Source organism: Xylocopa sonorina, chromosome 11 (assembly GCF_050948175.1).
Source record: "Xylocopa sonorina isolate GNS202 chromosome 11, iyXylSono1_principal, whole genome shotgun sequence".
Taxonomy (NCBI): Eukaryota; Metazoa; Arthropoda; class Insecta; order Hymenoptera; family Apidae; genus Xylocopa; species Xylocopa sonorina.
The window spans coordinates 1,501,957-1,524,710 of NC_135203.1; the positions used below are offsets into that span (position 1 = coordinate 1,501,957).

The 22,754-nt window shown below is 44.9% G+C and overlaps 2 protein-coding genes across 6 annotated transcripts in view; both read left to right on the forward strand.

Moving 5' to 3' along the window:
• Positions 1-22,754, forward strand: part of Pkn (serine/threonine-protein kinase N) — a 32,866-nt gene that overhangs the window by 3,726 nt on the left and 6,386 nt on the right. For 4 of the 5 annotated variants that reach the window (XM_076904879.1, XM_076904877.1, XM_076904878.1 and 1 more), the window contains exons 2-6: positions 1,930-2,055; positions 5,230-5,431; positions 14,574-14,677; positions 15,935-16,142; positions 17,726-17,880. In XM_076904879.1, the coding sequence (XP_076760994.1) occupies positions 1,930-2,055; positions 5,230-5,431; positions 14,574-14,677; positions 15,935-16,142; positions 17,726-17,880 (795 nt within the window). Of the gene's footprint in view, positions 1-1,929; positions 2,056-5,229; positions 5,432-14,573; positions 14,678-15,600; positions 15,715-15,934; positions 16,143-17,725; positions 17,881-22,754 lie in introns of those variants that run through there. The other variant, XM_076904881.1, reaches the window with a different exon arrangement.
• LOC143428934 (uncharacterized) lies at positions 19,435-22,744 on the forward strand. The gene is made up of 2 exons (XM_076904213.1): positions 19,435-20,925; positions 21,063-22,744. Exons 1-2 carry the CDS (start codon positions 20,047-20,049, stop codon positions 22,410-22,412), a joined length of 2,229 nt encoding a protein of 742 aa, XP_076760328.1. The 5' UTR covers positions 19,435-20,046; the 3' UTR covers positions 22,413-22,744.

A 22,754-nucleotide genomic window follows, 5' to 3' on the forward strand; every position in this document is an offset into this window, starting at 1 on the left:
GGTGGAATGTTGTACTTGGCTGCGAAAATCATACGACACACGCGTTCATAGACAATGAAAATACATTTTTGTAAATTCGTTGTTTTTTATTTAGTTATCATTTTCTGTTTCCTTTTGTAAATTATCTATGTGGACTTTTCGAGTATAAATTAGGTTGTCTCACAAGTTCGTGCCGTTTCGTTGCTTTCAGTAAAAGTACGAAGGATTTTTTAATGTATATGCCGAGTTCTGAACTCTATTTTTAGATAATTGAGGCATTATATATTAACTTATGGGTTGCTCGACGAGAATCTTATAAAATTACTACTAAAATTATCCTTTGTCAATTGGGCATAAAACTTTCGACTTGTTCCTTTTATAATTAATTTTTTCTATAAACAAAGTAGCTAATTTTTCGAGTAACTTAAAATCTAATACAGTATAACTAGTTGAAAGTGTTCGTGGTATTTGTCTATTAACTTGGCATTTCACTATTCTGGATTTAAAGAAAATAAATGAAAAAACAAGTATAGAAGAGGGAAGACGAATTTAATAGCAATGAACGAGCCAGAAATTAAAAGCGATATAGTTCTGTCACGGACGGGAAGACAGATTTTTTGTTTGGCTTTAAAAATCCACGGAAAAAAACGGCACGAGTACGCATTGGATAACCTAATAGATATAGATACGAGAGCCTACCGTCGAGATAGCGCGATGGCGCCAGTAAACCGTTCGAACGCGTTTATCAGGGTCAAACTGTGGGCTGAATAATTTAAATATAGATCCAACGATTAATTAGTGGCCCGTTACCAGGCATATAGGATACCGATACCGAGAACGATACTTATTTTAAGATCGATATTTCCCGCGGTCCCCGTAGCGCGTCGGTTTTATAATTGTGGCAGAATGGCGGGCAGGCGGTGGTGGTGCGCACATCCGCTGCGAGCGCGCCAGACAATTTCCGGCGCGGCCGCGAGGTGTATTATATTCCGCGATGTTTTCCCCCCCCCGCAAATTCACAAGCCTGTTAGCATCGTTCTTCTTTGACGTTCTTGGAAAAATGCAAATGTCACTAGCAGGATTAAACGGGCGTGGAAATAGCCGCGAACGTAGGACGATGGTGAGAGCAAATAGGAACCCATTAGCGACCGCGTTAACGGAGAGGAAGGTTCCATCCTTGTGAAATTTCACGACGATTCGTGCTTTATTACATTGTGGAAAAAAAATAACAAGCCATTCGCTCTTACAGATACAAACGGCGAAGGACGTACTGCTGTTTTTCTTTTTGTTAATTTTTAAACATAGAAATACGTATATTTAGAATATTTACACCAGCAACACTGTCTTTGTGATATTATATAAGATCTGATATTATACAAAGATTACACCATCGCACACGAAACGGTTAAACAAATCACACACGTTCTCGCGAGTACTCATGACTTCCTTTGCGTGATATGTAGCAATAAATTCGTTGGTGAAATAGCTAATCTCTCCAATTCGCCTTCTTCGTCTCCTTTCCTTCTCAATACCAATGTACATCGCGTTTTAACCCTTTGCACTCGGCACCCTCTCGAACGTTACCGAATAAAAACTGTTTACACACTCTGTGAAACTGAGATGGCGATCGTATTGGAACTCTCTTAGAGATTAAACGATTTCTATATTTTCATAGGAAAAGTATTTTATTCGATCTCAGAAAAAAAAGTACGATAGCTACTCGACAATATAACGCTTTCCACAACGCACAAAACTATCAGCCATAGAAAATTTCCATTCAAGTAGAAAAGTTCAGGGAAACATGCGTTTCTGAAAAAGTTACGGTGGAGTAAGTTTTATTCGACACTCGACATTCGAGTGCAGAGTTAATTCCGTGTTATCGACGGAGAAAGAGAAATAAAAACAAATAGCACAACCCGTTCGACTAATGGAATTTGGAATCTGTTCCAGGGCGATTACATCAGGCACCCGGTGTACGAACTGTCGAGCAAGTATGGAGTGGCCAGCAGTGACCAGGTGCCCTTGCCGGCTCGTCTCGACGAGCTCCGGGAGCACATACGCCGAGAAATACGCAAGGTATGTCGAGTTTCGCTCGTCCTTCTCGGCTCCACGGCTCTTCCCCGAAGCCTCTCTTTTCGCCTCGCGCCGCAATATACGCGGTAGCGTGTACGATCACGATCCCTCACGCGGCAGAAGAGTACGTATCCTTTCCACCGCTGTTCCTCTCCTCCACGTTCCTCCGTAAAGGTATGTACACACTTAGAACCACGTGTCTGTGTACAAGCACCACGGATGTCCGAGGATTCTCCGCGGACAGTCTTATAGATTTAAGTGGTTCTTACGACGAGTATCCGTTTGATGGTAAAATTGTCGCCAGTGCTCCCGATAGTTAAATTTATTAATGTATATGCGTACCTTATTATCGTACATATTCGTGGAATCGACTTTCGAGTGTGACTCGCGATACTTTTACCCCGGATGTACACGTGGCTCTTGTGCCTGGCTCGAAGACCCCGTAGATTTGCCGTAATCATCGTCGAGGTCGGCGTAAATTCCGAATCTGGATGCATGGAACTGTAATAAAGAGAAAGAAACGGGATCATCAGAATGCAAATTTATCCGCGTGCAGATTTTTACTGCGTATAAAACTCGAGCACCGATTCTGGTCCAGCTAGCTGGGCTTGCATAAACGCGTGGTAGCACCAATTCGATCGCGGTAACGATGGCGGTATGTAGATACAGCCACTTGCAATTCAACGGCTGTACAGTAAATAGAACTACTTCCAATTGGACGATTAATGTGGCTTTATTGATTCCAATGTTCAGCTCTCGCTGCATTCGAAGAGGAGTAAAAGTAACAGCAGCGATAAAAATGCCGCACCTTAGAAAAGGTTAGGAAACAGTATTGCAGCCTTTTCACGAGCAGCCTCGCTTCTCCCGTAAGAAGGAAGAACACGAGGCGAAGTGTCTACGAACAGAAGTCCATCGTTCGCGATACAATGTCCGCGAACGTTTAACTTAAGCAGAGACAGTGCCCGAATATGTGTACAGACCTTAACACGTATCCTCTCCACCGTCGCACCTCCTGTCGCTCCTTTTTCGTCCCTTTGCAAGGGTGGAACGGAGAAATCCGATACGTGTCAGGCCACCGTCGATCCGTGGCACGCCCGTTGAAAACCGGCACGATCCACGTGACTAATGGATCCGAGCCTGAATTTATGGTTACTTCCAGAAGGGAAAAAAGAGAACCTCCTCTCCCTCTCTCGCGGACCAGCAATGCGATAAGAAATTACAGGCTGCGTAAGCAACGAGCGCTACCTTTTCGACCGATCCGGTGGTTGCGTTGATTATAAATCAGTAAGTTGCTACGATACCTCGAAACTAACGGGGGTATGATCCAAACCGTTCATCTGTCGGCATTTATCATGCGCGACTCTTCGATAGACAACGGGGTGAGGTGGGTATTTGACAGTTAACCCTTTGAGGTGTATCCATACGGTTGGAATTTATTTTCCAAGCCCATACTGTATTACAAGTGCAAGCCTTCTAAGCGTCTTTAGGCGCCAACAGTAGTCAAAGAGTTAAACATTAGTAGTAGGAAAATCGAAGTCAATCGTCTGTTTTTTTTAAGGAGCTCGTTAGTCAAATGTTGATAGCAAACAAATGGGGCCATTCAAACAGCAAACTACTCGACCGCATCGAGGTTAATCAGCTAAGTCGATTATACCTTCTTTTATATCGTATTCTATTGTATGAATGATCCAGTTATCCGAATTGTTTCGATCCTTGACGAGCGTAAATAAAATTAGTTTCAGAAGACAATGACCATGGAAATTGGAAATGGGAACCGAATAGTTGCCAAGAGTCGAGTTCTTCGAAAGACGTTTCTTCTTCGTTATTCCACTATTCTTCCCCAGCTATTCGTAAATCACGATCTATTGTACGCGGCAGTTCCTCAACATTCGCAACATTAACGAAAGTACCTGTTTCCGTCTTCATTTCTGTATTCCTAACATCCGTGTCTAAAGCGCGGCTCCGCCATTTTGGTAGCCCGATGTCTCCACCAGTAAGCCCAAGATGAAACGTTCTTTCTTCTCTTTTCCTTCTCTCTTTTTACACGTACACAGATCAACACGAGACAGCGCGTTTCAAGTAATTACTTCGAACCGACTGCGCTCGAGCAAAAATATAATTGCACGTTGATGTCGGTGTAATCGCAAGTCTGGGCTGTGTATCTTTGTTTACGCAACGTCTGCTTCGCGGAGAAGTACAGAGGCGTGCGTCTCAAGCATACAGAAGCGTTCATAAATCGTACCAGACAAGGCTGGAGAATTTGCGGAAAAGCATCGACTCGCGCGGGGCAAGCGATCGTTTCGTTAAATGTCACTCGTAAATATTATTCACGGGTCGGTTGTGATTGGATTATACATCCCTGTCAGGTGTATACGCTGGATAAAAATATAATAGCAAATATAATAGGAGGTAATGGAATGAAAGGATAGCTCCGTGGCATGAGCCTCGGTATAATTTTACGTCTCATTTGCTCCGGGAGAGGAGTGGTCTCGGGCGAGTGGACGCGCTCTAACGATTGATAGATCGATAATAACGAGGGTTCACGAATGAATTCTGTGAAGCGAAATTCCGTCTCCTGCATGGTTCGAGTCTTCTCGAGCGAGGTGGTAGACGGTTACGTATATTCCCGACGCATGAATTTGGGGTGCTCTAAATGTTATTCCAGCTTAAAGTAAATTGATGAAATCCGGGATCGTACACTTTTTTGGAAAAATTTGCAATTACTAAGATTACCAAACCTCATTTTCTTAGGTCAAATAATCTGAATTGACGATTTTATAGATTGTACGTACATCTATGCTAAGCTTCGATTCGTTTTTGTTTCTTCCTAATTGCACATTTAAAATTGTGTGAAATCATATACATGACATTGAGATTAACTCTATGGAGTGAGATTGAAATGGTGGTTAGGAGATTAACTAGAGATCCACTTAATTTTACAACTATGATATTTATTGTATCGTACTTCAATGGACAACATTAATAACAACACGATTGATAACGAGTCCTTTTAATCGCCGAATTAATTCGTGGATTATCAAACACTCTTTGTCCAGAACGACCTTTCGAACATGCCGTCCAAGTTTTTTCCCGGTTCATTCGGTCGCGGAGAACACCCCGTGCAGCGCGAAAGGTTCGCCACAAAACGACGAGTACCGTTCGCTATTTTGGTTTCAGGAGCTGAAGATAAAGGCTGGCGCCGAGAAGCTGAGAGAAGTGGCGACCGATCGTAAAGCCCTCTCGGACGTGGCGACGATTGTGAAAAAGTCGAATAGTAAGCTGAACGAGTTGCAGGCCGAGCTTCAGCAACTGGAGAGTCAAATTATATTGACGCAGGGCCAGCCGCAGTCGCCTCAGCAAAATCACTCGAACGGTCAAGGTAAGGCAAAGAGAGTCGCGCACGGCTCGCCAAGCGCAGATACCATCTTTGTGTTCGCCTTAACGCTGCATGGCATTGACCGAGAGGATAAGGCGGACTCATGCGCGCCTAAACTGGTTTTATGTAATGCGCCGCGTGTTAGACTTCGTGCCGATCAATTACAACCGCTCTTCGCGGCCTGCCGGGTACGCGCGTCCCGCTCGAACAAGAGCCGCACGCTCTATCGATAACTAACGATAAACGAGTTCAAGGATTTTTCGGGGGCGACCGTGCGAAATCGGTACCCAACCGTGACGATGGGATACCGTACGGTATAGTCCATGAGAGACAACGCGAAGACAGATCGCAGTTTGCCTAAGCGTACCAAGCCCGTGAACGTTAGACACTAATCATGGAAAAGTCTTTACGAATTGAAGAATACTTGAAATACATGAAGGAACATCATAAAAACCAGTTTTTTTTTACAGGAGAATTTATTTTGTATAGCTTCAACAGTTTTATATAGCTCCAAAATTGCTTCGATGTATCGTTAATAATTTCTTTTAATCATTCTTCAAGCTATGAAGATAATGAAATATCGTCGATATACGTTTCTTTGACTGTAAAAATGCTTCAAGTTGATAGCAATGAAAAGTGATTACTTTACAACCTTATTGTACGTGTCGCCTCAAATGTTATCTAAACTACCTAAATTATAGTCAAGTGGTAACCATACGCTTCCACGCATATTTTTACGTTCCCTGGTTAAAGTCAAGCCACGAGCGGCCACGTTTCGGCTTCTGTTTCCACTTAAAAAGTAATGTTTCTGATTATTCACGGGTAACTTATCGACAGATCAGAATAATGGCGAGTATGTTCCGGTATGTACCCTCCTGCCACGCTAACGACTGCTCTTTCTATGTCGTTAACGAGCAAGCACTTAATAACTCCACCCGTTAACGAGCCGTCGAGACGACGTCTTCGGTTTATAAAGCTCAGCCTGCATGTGAGCTACTGCTTTATTACACCGTTGGGCCTGGCAAATCGACCATGTCCAGCTTCTTCAAGCCATAACCGATTTCTTCGGCGATCGTTGCATCGATTTACCGATTCGCGATTCGATGTACTCTCGGTGAAAAATCACCAAGTATGCCTTTACGGCGTTTCTCGCTACCTTCTTTCTGCAATTGTCGGCCTTCCGTCGCAAGAAATATATAATATATCTGGATCGCGAATAAAATGCAATTTTCTCGCGTCACGCGTGATTTGCTTGTTTACGCTATGAATCATCTTGGACTTTGGAACGCATTAGCGTTCGTAGGAGTTTCGGTTAGATAATTCTTAACGATTTGATCGGTGGCCACGGAACACGCGTGCATATTTGTAGTTGCCGCGATACGTTATTCCGGAAACGGTACTCTCCTGGCATTTCCAGTCACCGTGGCTGGTCATTTCCCTCGCGTTGAATATACTCTGGCGCACTGGATGTGCAATAGCCTGGCATAAATTAGGAACGATTAACTCCGATCCTCGTAATCGGGGGTCATGGTACTCTGAATAGTCACGGGCGTAGCGTCCAATTTCAAGCGTTCCCAGTATCGTACGATCGCGACCAATGTACCGTTTTATCTTCCATCGTGATCCAATGGATCAATTCATTTCTCACAACGGTGCAATCACAGGTACACCTACGCCGTACAACGCGAGCTAGCTCTCTTAGCTCGCTTTGCACGTAAGCAACAGCAATTCAGCTTTCCACGTTCGCTGTTATTTACACGGTACTTCGTATTTTAACTCACCAAAATCCATCAAGCACACTAGCATTCTATAAACCAGATCTACAATTTTTTCTTTACAAAAATATGAAATGTAATAATATGCATTTAAAGAGGAAGCAAATAACAGTATTTGGTGGGATTAAAACCAAGCTTATTTTAGCTTCTGTTATATATGAATATGTTTTTTGATAGTTTATAGATTTGCACCAAGTCGATCTAAATTAAATACATGATGTATATGTATACACTATTCGTTCTGAATTGAGGATAAACAGGCTCCATTCTGCCATCTAGTGTAACGGGCATTTCAGCCACTTGTCAAGGGTTGAAGTTAACGATACGTTCTCGAAAATTGGTACCGCTCTCGATCTTCCTCGACCTTGAAATGCTAGTTACGCCACTGGACAGCACTTAGCTATCGGTGGTGCTCCGTGACGCGCCCGAGGCCTCCGTGCGTATGTACCCGGCTCGCGACTAGCTCGAGTCTTCTGTTCTCTTTGAATTGACGGTAAGTGGTAGCATCTATTTATACCACGGACCCAGACGCGTTCTATCCACTCCAGTTAAGTCAGTCATCATACATTCTGGGGGCTATATAGCAACCTGCCTTCGGGCCATCTCATTCAGCTCCCTTTGCGACGGGTTATGCCATTCAGAGCGGCCCTAACAATGCGACTGCAGCCACCGCCAGGCTTCTTGTATCGTTACCTAGAGAAATAACTGGTTTAGATCCCGTAGCTCCTCCTTAAAACGGCTCCTCATCGCACGGACAATTATACGGCCACTTCACTGCTTTAGACGCGTTTTGTACTTTTTATTCATTGAGTACCGCTAATTATGGCACGTAAACTGGTTTCCATTGGTTAATATACGATACGTTGTACGTATCGTGATAACTCCTCTAAATTTCTATCGGTTAGAATAACAGCGTATAGCTCTGAAACAGCCAATACGATGTAGCAAGGTTCTAAATTAAAATGCCATTAAGCAACGACACTATCCGCGTTTGTTGTTTAATATCCATTTCCCAGAAACAATACCATCGGTGACAACAGGCAACGCGTTTACCCTTGAAGCATTATTTCCTAATCGTCCTTGTTCGATGCCTCCGTTACCAATAACAAGAGCAGATGAGGTTAGAATAAGATATCGCAGATTAGACGGCACGGATCGCGGAGAAAGTATACGTATTCCCTCTTTTCCTCCGGCTAGTGGACGCCGCGAGGGAAGTAGCGTAAACGAGCGACCAGCGAGCTCCTTCGTTCACTTTCCAGTTCCTCGAGTCCTGAGCTGGCGTGCGTGTAACCGCGCTCGCGGAGGGACAGCGTAAATGCTCTCGCACGGACATGCGTGCAGAAACGTGTGTACGTGTCCGCACACGTTCATACGATAAACAGGGTGTTACGAGAAGCGAGCGGTCGCTCGCGCGGAGTACCGTTGCGCGCTCGCGCGCGTATTTAGCCCGCGGCCCCCTGCTCGTTGCGATGTGGATCGAGATCGCGTCCCAGCCGAACCGAGGCGAACCCACGCTTTCGCATTCCACACGGCCGTGTACCACGGAAGCCCCTCAGGCCGTCCCTACTCTCGCCTGTCCGTTTTAAGGACTACTTGCTTCCTACCGAGTATCTCGACGCGCGCTCAAAATCACGCGACACTTCGTTGATCGTCCAAATGGACCTCGCACGCTTCATGATCTCCGAATGGATAATAGAGATATCGACGCGTGTTCTAAATCGCGTAACACTTCGTTGACCGTCCAAACGGACGTTAGACGCTTCGTGATCTCGAACGGATAATAGAGATATCGGCGCGCGCATGAACTGTCGGTAAGGCAGGTCGCGACAATCCTTCGCCGCGGAAATTATAATCGTTTCGTTGTTCAACGTGTATTTATCTAAATTACGGCCAATTTAGCGGTTTCCTTTCGTCGCGAGCGTAGCACTACGTACGCGCTGCCATTCTGATCGAGGACAAAGATTCTCGATCCGATCGTTTGAACGAACGCGAAATATCAGATCGAGACCTGTTTTCTGAGACCACTCCGTGCATTCCCACAGCGTGAGAAAAGTAATATTTCTTTTTCTTAGCCAGCAAACGTTACATTTTCTTGCGGAAAAGGTGACAACCTTAGTTGCTCCACGCCTTCGTCTCGCTAGGTAGCTGTTATCGTATCTTGCGCGACATTTTGTTGGAGCGTGCGGAGTGCTTCTAAATAAACGGGATGCATTACATAATTCCCGCGTTCCGTAACACAAATCACGTTGCCCCGTGCACGCACCGGCCGTTCCGGATCCCGGATGATTTCCTCGACTACGTAGCCAGTCGCATGCGTGATTCATCGATCCGCTTAGAAAACTTCTCACCATGGAAGTTCGCCGGTGTTCGCGAAAAATTCGCGGCGTACATAGCCGCCGCTATGTTATCCTTTCACCGGGTGGCCTGCAAACCCAATCCGTGGCAAGTTTTATCACATACAAACTCGGTTTTATGCGTGTTTCAGCCCCAACGTCGTGTTTACCGTCCTATTTTTGTCTCGCGTCTCTACATCTCGCGTACTCTGGAGGTTACGTAATTTTTTCGGTATAAAGAGACCCGTGGTAGCTGTTCCACTGTGCGTGGAATTTGCATCGAGGTAATCGGAACTCGATATTACCTCGTATAATTGCGGCCTTATTTGTCTCCTCGGCTGCACACGACAGGAGTCTGATTTAGTGGTTCACGCACTCCCGGTACGAATCGTGTCGTCATCGCGTGATACAATAAAAATCGAAGACCGATAAGGCTGCGTGAGTCACGAATTACAAAAGTCATACTCGCGTATACGCGACCGAATTGGTATCGGCGTATGTAACGCAACGCGTACGAACGAATCGCTTTCGCGATATTACGGGTCGCGTTCGACGCCCACGGAAGGCGAATGAGAGAATACGGTTTACAGATTTGACTGATATCGCCTTTCGTTCCTTCGACTCTTATCGAGGAGCCGTCGGTGAAACTGTTTTACGATGCTTTCCACGTCCCTCGGAAACGACACGTGTGTAGCAATTTAGGAGAACAAAGCGAACGATACACCGGACTATCGCGATCGTGAACTCGGCGTGTCGAGTAAGCGTCGCAATTGACACGGGTAATCGACGGCTTGTAATAGAACTTCAGCCGATTCGTAACGGTGGTCGCAAGGTGCTCTTTAAGCGCGACATTTTTCAGCAAACCGATCGCATAATTTTCTCAATCGACGCGAACGGTAGTCTTTATGCTAATAATTTAAATGCTACGGTTAAACGTGCTTGCGGTTATTCTGGTCACGCGTGTACAGACCGTATATTTGTTCCACCGTGGCGATCGGTAGCTCATAAAGAATGTAGACGGGTACATCGGGAAAACTCATTCACCCAAAGATCCTATCTATATCGACACGCTGATATACTCTTTACAACTGTTATTCTTGAACGTTGGTCACTTCTCGGTGTATCGTGTAATCTGATGAAGTATAAATCTATGAAGAAAAATCGATAACTCTATTGAAGCCACGTACTCTTGAGATCGAAGATAATCTAGTCTACTTGTGTAAGTTTATTTATCCAAGTAAGTTTAGTAGGGAGAATACATACATACAGAATGGATTGCTACTTCTAGCGGTACTTTAGATTTAAATGGTTCCACAATTAAATAATTATGCGTCCGCTTGTGTAACTTTCCCGAGTCCTGTAAAAAGCACAAAAGAGAATTATAGACCCCCCCCCCTTTCATCTGTTCTATCTTTAAATTATCCACGCGTTCTCAGAACCGGGAATTCTCTCCATCGACCGTACAATGGTTGAGCAACATTTAGGTCAATTAATAACATATTCTATCGCAAGCCTCACGACCGGTTGACGCAAGTGATTGTTACGCGACAGGATACTAGCAGCGTGCGCGCGTTTCGACCGTGGTGCTCTTTACACCGGCAAGTTCGCGCTGAACTTTTCTAGCCAGGCTAATTATTCTAATCAGTTCGGTAATAAGGATGTTGCAAGTCAGAACCGCATCCCCTTTTACGCCGCGGCGAAATGCAATTACTCGTTCTGTACGCGGTGCGTTTAATGTATGCTGTAGGATGTCTGGCCCTCAGGGGTTACGGTTGGTGAACGCGCGTCTCTGTGAATCGTGGGGATACGCGGAAAGAGAGGCATAGCGGTGCGAGCACGATGGGAGCGAAATCATGAATGGGCCACGCGCGGAGGGTCATTCGAATGCGCGAGCGTAGAGGAAAGGAATTGCCAGTTCTACGCGATGGATTACAATTTTTAATTTCGCTTTGCGGCGCGCTTTTTTTTTTTTTTATTTATTGCACTGTGTAGCGATTTCTCTTTAATTACCGCTCGTTATCTTTTAACGCGCTTTCAAATGATTCCCGCTCTCGGACGCACTACTCGCCTTGTGCAACGCAAAGTGTTCTGCGTACGGGTACCGTTAGTCTCTTTTACGTTTGAACGCTAATAGAGTTCTCATTTCAAAGCTTTGCGTTTCAAGATTTATGATCGTAGGTCTACAGACATGGAAGGTAAAAGAACTATCGCTGTTCGAATATTAGGGAGGGAAAGGAAGAAATGTTGATTCTGACGTTGTAAAAATATTCGTACACGTTCTAGATTTAAGCTTCAAAATTAATCTAATTACTTTTTGTGGAAGATTCCAATATCTGCAAATAATGTTGCTAAACAGTTTAACCTTTCGCATTCGACGCCTTTCTGGACATTAAAAACTCATACCAGTAATAGAAAATTTTTAATTCGCTAATGAACTTCAGGGAAGCATGCATTTTTGAAAAAGTTGCAGTGAAATAAATTTAACCTTCATAATTACTAATTAACTCTGACGTCCGAGTGATACGCTGAACTTGCAATGTTCCCTCAGACAGGACAGCCGAGTGCAAAGGATTAAGTAAAGACATGTCGCGTCATTTCTCGCACCATAAAGGGAAATAAAATGTGGCACTGATCCTCTTTTCTCGAACGAGATGGTTCGTCCTTTGAATACGTCTCTGTAAATTATGCACACTTGAAGAGACACGGTAATGTGCACCCTTTCTCTTCGCAACTTCGTCCCTATGGGGTTACGTGCGTTTTACCCCGGGATTTGTGAAGAACGTAAAGAGGATTCTCCGTAGGATAGGAATAAGGGGAGAAAAATAGCTCATTTCGAGCGTGTTTCTTCCCTGAAAGTCGTGCGTGGTACAAACGCGTTAATTCCATTCATTGTTTCGTGCGGGTAGGTTCGAAAAGGATGGCATAGAGCGTGCGGGGTTTCGCAGGCTGAAAATAAGGAAAGCTTTTGTTGTTCGCCCCTTGCACGCAGAAAACGGAATATAATGGGGCACGTGTTCTTTTACCGCGCTAATGACATGGTTTCGCGGACTTCTCGATGCGGCAGTGTCCCAAGGCCTCTATTCCACTGTTTCGCCTTCTATTACTAATTGTACGTACGCATATACGATTACGCTATGAAAAAGAAGTGATTCCATCATTTTCTGAAACGTATACTTGACGAGAAGAAAAAGATGGATCTGCGATTCAGTCTGAAACTAGAGAAAAGATTGAAAGAGGAAATTGTCGCGCAATTGAAATGATTTTTCTTTGGAAAGTAGTGTTTAGATGATTATTGTATCTGTAGTACAAGATTTTGTAACCGTAGGAACTGTTTATTGTAAATAATCGACGCGATGTGAAATTTAGCTTCCCAGTGCTTCTTTCAATATTTAAACAACAGATAAGTGAAATGTATCAACATTTCCTTTTCATCTTCGATATGTAGGTGTAACATTGTAATTCTTCATGATACACTTTGGTTACTTTTCGCATATGTACTTACTTTACATGATATATGAATATTCTAGAGCTGCGATGTCCCTTCAAAAGATTAATTCGTAGTTGCTTCTTCGTAAAAGGGTTGTTAAATCACTTTGATAGCGATCTAATTGTCAAAGAACAAAGCGATCTCACAGCAGGGACTACCCTAGATTTAGATCAACAGGAATTAAAAGCCTGTTACACGAGAAATCCGTGTACGTCGCGCGACCTGTGTGATTGTACGTATCGCTTAGATACGTACGCGATTAGAGAATAAACAGAAAAAAGGAGCAGAAGGTATCAGGGTGTGCCTAGCATATTAAAACGGGAGTCGCGTACGTTTCGCAAGCACCGGCGATATAATTACGTAAGTGGAATTGATTACTATAATCGTTGGGAGTTCCGGCCCGCCCGGAAATGCCGCTTATAATTTTGACACACTCGTTTTTCAGAACGTTTCCGTGCTCACCTCGCCGCGATCTACTTTTGCAACGCCGACTTGTGCAACTAGCGTTCGCGGAAGTTCATTTTTAAACATAATTAAAAATTACAACGGGTTTTCATGCAAAATTCAAAGCAAATTTAATTAAATTAATGACTTTAGGGTTGAACTGTTCAATCTGTGTCTCTTTCTATTGGGCATTTACGTACATTAATATAGCTTTGGCAATAATTAATAATTTTATACTTTATACTGTTTAGTCCACAATTCTCGAATGGACGATCTTAATTTACGCTCCTTTAATTACGCCGTGAAAGAGAAACACTAAATATTGTCAGCGTAAAAGTCGAGATCCATAATCACATATCGCGTACAAGGTTTTATGCATATTCATGCAATCTGTGCCAGCGAATTGGATTATCCAATTAAGGCTATTTTCATTTTGCATCCACGCTTCGATATGCTTTTAAACGGCACTAGAATCGTCCATTACGGGTTACCAATAATCAAGACGACCACGAGGTAATTGCGAAGCTGCGAAGACTTTCATTTTATGGTTGACGAACATTCGCAATGCCTGCTCGGTGAAAATTAAACTAGCGATGGGAAATTGACGAGTACCGACGCGCACTCGCCTGTAGCTGCGAAACAAAGAAGAGCACCGGTTTTTCTACGCTCGCATTGTGCTTAGGAGTGCATCAAAGACGTGGGAGCCTGTAGACTACCTCGGAAATATCTTCAGTGGGTTACAGGAAGTGGGATTCGAGTACCTTGCTATTTCACTGTTGGACACTCGAGACGCCTGGCTACGACGAGATTTACTGGTGTGAACTGACGCCCACATTGAGCTCTGTTCGAACCGAATGTCGCTCTCACCAATTTAGCCTGCTTCTTAATTGAGATTTAATTCCTGGAACGTTTTAGGAGTCTTTGTGCAGCTTCTTACCAGTCACTGTATTGTTACTATCACAAGTGACTGATACTATTGTATAACTAGCGTTGCACTTAATCTTTTGCGGATAGTTAATTGTGTTGTTCATTGTTTGTATAGCAGATAGTGTCTTAGAGTGGATTAAGAAACGGCTTTTTATGTTGAACGCCTATTTTCGTTTCAGACACGCCTCTGTCACCAATGGGGCCGTCGTCGCCGAGTCAGGAGGGTCTATTCACGGATCTTCGTCTTTTGTCCTTGGAGAAGCAGCTCAATATCGAACTCAAGGTAGACGTCGTTCGGGAAAAGAGCATAGGGATATGCAAAGAGGAAGAAAGAGTCGCTGTGCATTGGCGATTTATGCTTTAATTAATTCATTATATTTTAATCAATGAAATCTACATTAATTTGTTCCCGAGGATGGAAGTTTGGAGTAAGAACAATCTCAGAATTCTAGGAAATTTTTTGAAACGAATTGCTAATAGCGATACGACCACGATACTGTTTATTAAAGTTTGTGATTAATTGCCACTTTGAATCGCGATATTCTGCAATGGCCATCCCCTTAGCATTGTCGTAATCAGCGTAAAAATCACGCGCGATTACGGTAGAGACAGTGACAGCACTGGACCTTTTTCATTGTGTGAATCATCCGTGAATCCCCGGTATTTTTTTCGTCGTTAGAGATAACGACGCATCTCGTCATACAGCGATTTGTAGTAATCAGTGCGGCGAGCCTTGTAACATCACTTTCATTCGTAATATCAATATAACCGCGTTCAACGCTAGACTAGTGTTATTAATTTATTAATAATACATTAGAATTTGTTTTTTTTTTTTGTATTTATCGTTAATTGTACATAAAATTACATCGATGATAGCATTGTTCAAAGCGAAATGACTATGCATAGAGTATTACTATTACTATTTATTTTTAAAGAGAGGAAAGCGATTTACGTGAAATGTGGTTCGTTAAAATAATAGAGGAATGCGTAATAGGAACCTGAATTTGTTCTTACGACCAGGTTGAATATCACCGAGAAAAGTTGAAAATACTCGCCATGGCTTCACCAAGAAATCGAAAAAAGTCTGCGTCATTGATCCTGGCCTTCGGCCAGCCTAGAGATCTCGACGAATTTTCAATGTCTGCGACGACGTGTACGAAAGCAAAACCGTATCCCCACGTCATATTACGTGATCCGTTTCAGAGTATAATAGGTTTAGCCGTCGAGCTGGTGAATACTTACAATGTTTAGAAAACACGTAGTCGTTTATCAGAGCTCGTCGAGAGAGTAGCGAAGATGCCGAAATTTTTCTTCAAAAAGGTGAAGTGGAACCGAAACGTTGCACACGAATGTTCGAGTTACGCGTGGCGAGCTTAAATTATATCGAGAGATTAAACCTTTTGCCCTCGCATGCTTCTCTCGAGTTTCCTATTGAAATGGAAATTTTCTATCGCTGACGTTCGAAAAGGCGCCGGGTGCAAAGGGTTAAATACTGCTGTCAGTTTATGATTACTCTACAGCTATTTTATTGACATTCCAGGTGAAGCAAGGGGCGGAGAACATGATACAGAGTTTGACTAGTGGTAGAGACAAAAAGTTACTCCAGGAGGCTCAACAAATGCTCGACGATTCCCGCGCCAAAATCGAGTTCCTACGCATGCGGATAATGAAGGTGCGACAAGCTCGTCAACAGCAACATGCACGCGGGGATGCACCGCCACCGAATGGCGAGACAACCAGCAACAAAGGTATCGAATTAATTGTATCGCTCATACTCAACCAAAAGTCTAAAGCTATGTTCTCTGATTTTTATAAGAAAAAACCCTCCGCTTTGGACGAACGTGTCATGATGAAACCGCGATATACGTTTTGATTTAAATAATACAAGTACCTGTTGCTTCGACTGGCCACGAACGATTCAACGAAACGTTGTTACTTTCACTAAGTATTTAATTATTGTATAATAACATCCGCGAACGTTAATTAAGTAAAAGTAGATTTTCAAAGCAATTTAGTTTCTCGAGATTGGCAGAAATGTAATTTAGCGGAATTTGGCTGAACGTGAACAGCGAGATACAAAAGCCTTAATCGAAGCAGATAACAAGTTAATCACTTCAACAAAGTGAATTCAATGTACTCCATATTTATCCCGAATGCGCTATCGTGACTCATGCTGATGCGTATAGCTAAGTGCGTTTTACAGATTGTGGTAACTAAAAATATAGGCCACTGTACGTTTATGAAATACGATAGTAATTCGATGGTTAGTAATAAGATTCGTTCATGGACATGGTAATTCTCTCACGATTTAAAGATAAAGAATATTAGTTCACCGCATATTTTCGTACATTATGCTAATCCTTTGCATCGCTTATTCTCCTCACAATGTCTCTGATCTCTATGATAATCGCTATCGCAGCCGATCACTGCAAATAAGAACTTGGCGAAGTTCAATTATACATTGTACATATTAACGTTGCATCAACCTTCATCCTTTTGATCTTAACCATTTTGATAATTATAGATCTCGAAGATTTGATACGCAATAATATAAGCAACATTTATCGTAGTACCTTCTAATTTACACGATATGCACATTTTTCACAACGCATTGTTGCGAATCCGAAGTTTCTCGGCGGTCATTTAAAGTAAATTGCTAATAAGTGTTTAGAACAGTTTAATTAACTATTAAAATACACACCTATTGTAGTAATTGGTAACACGTCTGCTTCCTGATTGTTCTCAATACCATCTGACAAGCTCTCGTTATCGGTGGCCTGGTAAGCCATGACTGTTTCTTCATCAATACCAATTGGCCGTGTTTCTTCATCCTCGATGCTCGCAACAACATTTCTTATTTTATTGATTTATTAACTGAAGCGAGATGAGTACACTCTCTTCCACAAATACATGCACAACGCATCCCAGATACGCTGCTGTAGATATCTGCGTCAAAAGGGTTGAAAATCCGACACGTTATCGTTGTTTCGTTCGATTCGTGCGCCATTGAAAAGAACGGAATGCATACAGCGACGTAACTGGGAGGACACTGGCCAGTCTCGCGTGACGTAAAAACAATCTTGCTTTCGGTGTACATATCAGGCGATCGCAGTCGCGTTTTAGTGAGTCACCCGTCCGTAATTCGCCCGTTCACCCCCATGTGCTTTCGATTTTTGTTCCCCACGAGGGAAACACGGTCGGACGAACGCGAGACATCGCTCGGCTCGTGTAAGGGTTACATAATTATCAACAATTGTGCGAATCGTTTAATGAGAGAGCGGTACAACGGTTGGGACACGATCGATAATGCAGATCGATATTCTAATTACAGATAGGTACGAGCCCAGTTTGGAGCTCGCGTTAGAAGAAAGGGTGGAGGAGCTGCGACATCGTTTAAGAATCGAAGCTGCGGTCGTGGAAGGGGCTAAGAACGTGATACGTCTTCTACAAAGTGCCAAAGTCGCCGATAAGAAGGCCTTAACGGAGGTACGTATCATTTCCTGTTTGATACACGCGATGCGATATCGCGCAGAGACTGACGTTCGACAATGAAAAGTAGTTTTGCAACCGCAATACGGCGGAGATACGCTGTCAAAAGGACAGCTACCAGACGGTGTTACGTTAGTCGAATGACGCTTTGTCGTTTGAAAGCCCCGCCGTCTCATTGTGCAGCTTTCGAGCGCGTCTTTCACGCGGTGAAATCCATTAGCATCGGCATTCCTATCCGTGCGATCTTATTGAACGCCGGAGATGGGACTCCGTTTGGTCAGGAAAAAGGCATCTCCTCTTTTGTGACGCAAGCACAGCCACGCAAATCAAAACGGGGACGATTCCCCGTGTATCCAAGCCGTTCGAACGCGTCCGACGTAGACGACTACGTCGAGCTTCCAACGGCCAGTGGCGTATACGCACCGGTGCTCGAAATAGCACCGCCTAATCCCCGCTACCCCGTCGTGTCTTCTATGACGCCTTTTCGGGTCGCGCGCTTAGTTACCACCACTCGAGAGAAGCTGCCGCGACCCAGTCGTAACCAACGCGATAAACCAACGACATGTGCGCCAATCGACCGCTCACCGACCGTTTGACGAACGCCTGGATCCTCCGTTCGGACATTCCCGATGGTGTTCGTACCCGTGAATAATTCACGACCGCTATCGCGCAAGCCGGAACGATGACCTGATTTTCCTGAAGACTGACTCGAATCCGAGAGCTGGACGCGCCGCCGTCTCTATAACTGCGCCCCGTCCGCCGCACAAGAAGACTGACGTGCCCGTTTCGAACAAGACAGGCGAGCATATCCCGCACCTCGAGGAACGCACCTGTGGATGCGCGAGACGATCGAAATTTTTAAGAGGCTTAACACAAGAGTCCCCCCTCCCCCAAACCTGGTGTCCTCTCCTGGCAGTTTTTCAGAGCGTCGAAGATCTTGCCGTGAAGCACGTTGGATTTCGAGATGGAAGCAGACTGACGGAAATAGAGAGGATGTTGCACGTTGAATAATTATACCGCGGAGGCGAGAGCACCTTGGGTCGAGTCGATTTGGAAGTTATTTCAATCGAGGCCACTTCGTCGGCACTTGGAAGAGTCGGAGAAAACTGCGAGAAAGAGAGAGAGAGAGAAGGAAACGCGCATTTATTTAGACTGGCGAGCCGGATAGTATTATCGATCCCATTCTTTTTCCACCCGAAAGAGATCGGCGTGGGTGCTGCTCCGTCCGTCAGCAGAAACGGCTGATTCTATACGGCGAACGGCGCCGTATTAAAAGTATCATCTGGTTCCAGGTATATTTGGTCCGACTGTACGTTGCTCCAAATTTATATTTGTGCTAATTATACATTGCGACGTTGCTCTAACGTACCGTTTGTCACTTAACGAGAAACGAGCAGAGCCGCGGTAACTAAATTCGATAGCTGAAATCTGTCTGCGCTCTGCGATGAACGCAGCTGTTAAATAAAAAGGAAGATATTAGCGCGATATCGAGATAGACAGATAGCAATCACGCATCGATCCCTTGTTTCGTGATAAGAGGAGAAAGAATAGAGGAACCAGCTGGATTTCACGAGGAGGACCGGAAGCTGCTGCGACGTAATAGCGTTCCTTTGTTCGAGATGTTGTGCTACAATTCCAATACGTAATATCGACACGATACAAGATTCCGAAATCGCGTGAATACAGTAACACTGGTTCTCAAAATAGACCACGGAGACGTAGTATCGCAGAATTGTCGTCCTTCCGCGAACAACTATGTAACGTGCACACGGTTTTGTGAAATACGTTCTGATAATATTCTTACTCGTCCAGAGGGGTGTTCGATTGATTTGTAGAACGTAACAATTGCGTAACGGTGGGTCGCTGGTGAAACGTACCGTTTAGACGATCGGGCTGTTAAAATTGTAGGGAAATAAACGACAACCAGCCGGACAACAAGAAACGAACAGCCCCGCGGTGCTTCCATCTCTCGCGAAACCGATCGACCGTTCGAATCGATGTGCGACGGAACGACGATAGCCAAGGAACGTCGGATTCTCTTCGCAACGCAGAGGAGAAACGGTCGTGTGAATGCTTCCTCGGAGCGGAACCGTATAAACGATCGCGACGACGATGTTCTGCGGTGGATAACAGCGTGGAGAAGACTGAAGAAAAAGCTGCGACATGTACGGACAGCAAGGCGACGCGAGTAACGCGCAACCACCGCCGTGGTTGGTGCGTGCGGAAGTCACTATTCGCCACGGTGCATCAACGACCTCGGAATCGGGACAGGTACCAGTCAGCGTGTCCTCGACGGTCACGGATTCGGGTGGCGTTCGCATGATATACCGATGGAACACCAGCCAATCGTCTTCAGCGCCGGCGACGGTCCCAGTCGTCACGACCTCCGCGCCTTCTTCGTCCTCTAGCTCGTTCGGTTTCCAACGAGGCAACATACTCTTCACATCGACACCGCCTCCGAGGCCCATGCCGGGTTCCTCCTTCACTATTCCAAGGTCAGGAGGATCCTCCGGAAACGAAGAATCTGTGTCGTCCAGGGGACGAGGCTTAGTCTCGGATTCAGGCTATAACAGCGGCCAATTCTCGCCACAGTCGTACTCGAGTCTGCCGTCTCGTCGTCCATCGCAGCAATACAATCGCCGTTGCAAGAGCACGTGCAGCATCGTTCTATCCGCCGTGGACACCGCGGACGGCACGAACAATGAGAACACCAGCGAGATAGCGAGCAACGAAACAGTGAAGCATTCGTACGACAACTCTTGGCGGCACCACTCGTCGCATCAGCACGTGTTCTCGCGTCACCAGTTCAGCACGGTGCCGGAAGTTTGCGAGGACGAAGGGAGCGCGTCCAGCAGCACGTATTTCTGTAGCCGCGTGGAGGACAAGGTGACGACCAAGTCGTCCGCTATCAGCAAGGACGCTTCTTCGCAAACGACAGATATAGAGTCGCGCGAATCCACGTCGACGATCGTCAGTAAGAGCAAAACGGGGAGGAGGTCGACCGGTGGTCTTCAATCGCCGGACGAGCAGAAGAAGAAAAAGGTGAGTTATTCACTGGAGACTCTTTCGCGTACTTTTTCCCCGTCTCTCATCGAGAGAGACTTGGTAGCGGTGTGCGGTATGTCTTCTCGTTACGAGGAACAAAAACAGATTTCAGTATTATGTGTATCTGCTTGTAGCAAGATAGTCAATCGCCAACCACAGCTACCGAGACCACGAGCGTTGGCCTTTCAGCGGACTCGGAGAAGTCTGACTCCTCGGCGAAAGACGACAGCGCGAAACGCAAATCGCGAACCGTGCACATCGACGTGTACTGCACCGGGTCCGACGACGACGAGAACTCGGATACGTCCAGTGAGAACGCGCGCGGCACTCCTATGACCGTGTTCGAGAACCCGGACGTGAAGGTTACCCATACTCAAGTGGCCAGCGACATTCTGCCTAGAGGATTTCAAGATGATAAGGCCTTTCTGAAACGCGCCACAGAACGACGATGCGACAGTTTCAAACACGCTCCGATGAGGATGCCCTCAATAGCCAGTTCGAAGGGTTACGACAGCGACGACGTTCTCAGTTCTCTTTATCCTTCGCAGTTCAGCTCTTACAGTGCCCTTCGTGACCTCGATTCAGCACCTTGGTCCGCCGCTTCTTCGAATGCGGGAATTCCATTCGATTACGACTCCACGATTGCCACCTCGCCTAAAGATACCCTGTCAGACATAGAATCTTTGATAAATAATAAAATGGCGTTGACACCTTGCGACAGTTTTGAGTACGCCAGTAGCACCGATCGGGAGAGGATACGAAAAATGGAAGAGAAATGGGCGAAGGCCAAAGGCGAAGAAAAACAGTGGCGATCGCCGGACGTCGAACGTAATTACTTGTTGCGAAATCGGAAAATGAAGGAGTACTTGGAGAAGCATGACGTTGGGTGGTCGTCACCCGATAGCGGCGAGGATACAGACGAGAGCGGCACGGTTGGTTGGAGCTTCGTATCCAGCGAGGAGAGTCAACGAATGCTTAAAAAGTCTTCGACCATTCGACGAACAAGTAAAGTCACCACTGAACGCGTGGAGAAAAATACCAGTACAGCGGGCCAAGAGCCTTCGAAAGGAAGAAACTCGCAGGATCATTCCGATTCCACAACGCGCAGCGAGAATATTCCAAACCCGTATGCTCATCGCGATCAAATCGGTCCGTTCGTTTCCAAGAGCCCCTCTCCGCTTCCGTCGAAAGTACCTTCGCGGGTTACCTCGCCCTTTATGACGCCCCAGGGCGAAAGGACCGACCATATCTTGAAGGCCTCGATATTTGGCGCGGTCGTGAACGCGTTTCGAAAACCAGGCCATCACATTGGACCTTCGAAGAATCCCTCGTGTTCCTGCGAGCATTGTCGTAGACATTTCGAAGAACTGACTAACTCGCGGGAACGATCCAGTTCTATAAGCGAATTCGAGCGTCGCACGGGATTCCGCTTGCAGGGTGAAAAGAGGATAGCCCGACCGATCCCTAAAAATGACAATACTTGAGACTTAGTATACCTTCAATAAGTTTTTAAAGTTTCTTTTCCTTTTTTTTTTATAATTATGTTATGGTATTTCCTTGTTTCTCGATGAAACTGTATGTTGAATATTGTAAGGTTGTGTTTTGTAATATATATATATATATATATACACACATAACGCGTGTGTTTAAGTTATATTTATTGAGCAAAATATCCTATTTCATAAATTTTTTTATTTATAATTGTTGCGATCTGCTAAAACATTCTGCTGGATATCGAGCATTTATGTAAGCTAACAGATACGTACAATTATTTATGCCGTCGACGCTGTTAATAAACATTGATTATATTAATAAGGCTAATTCGT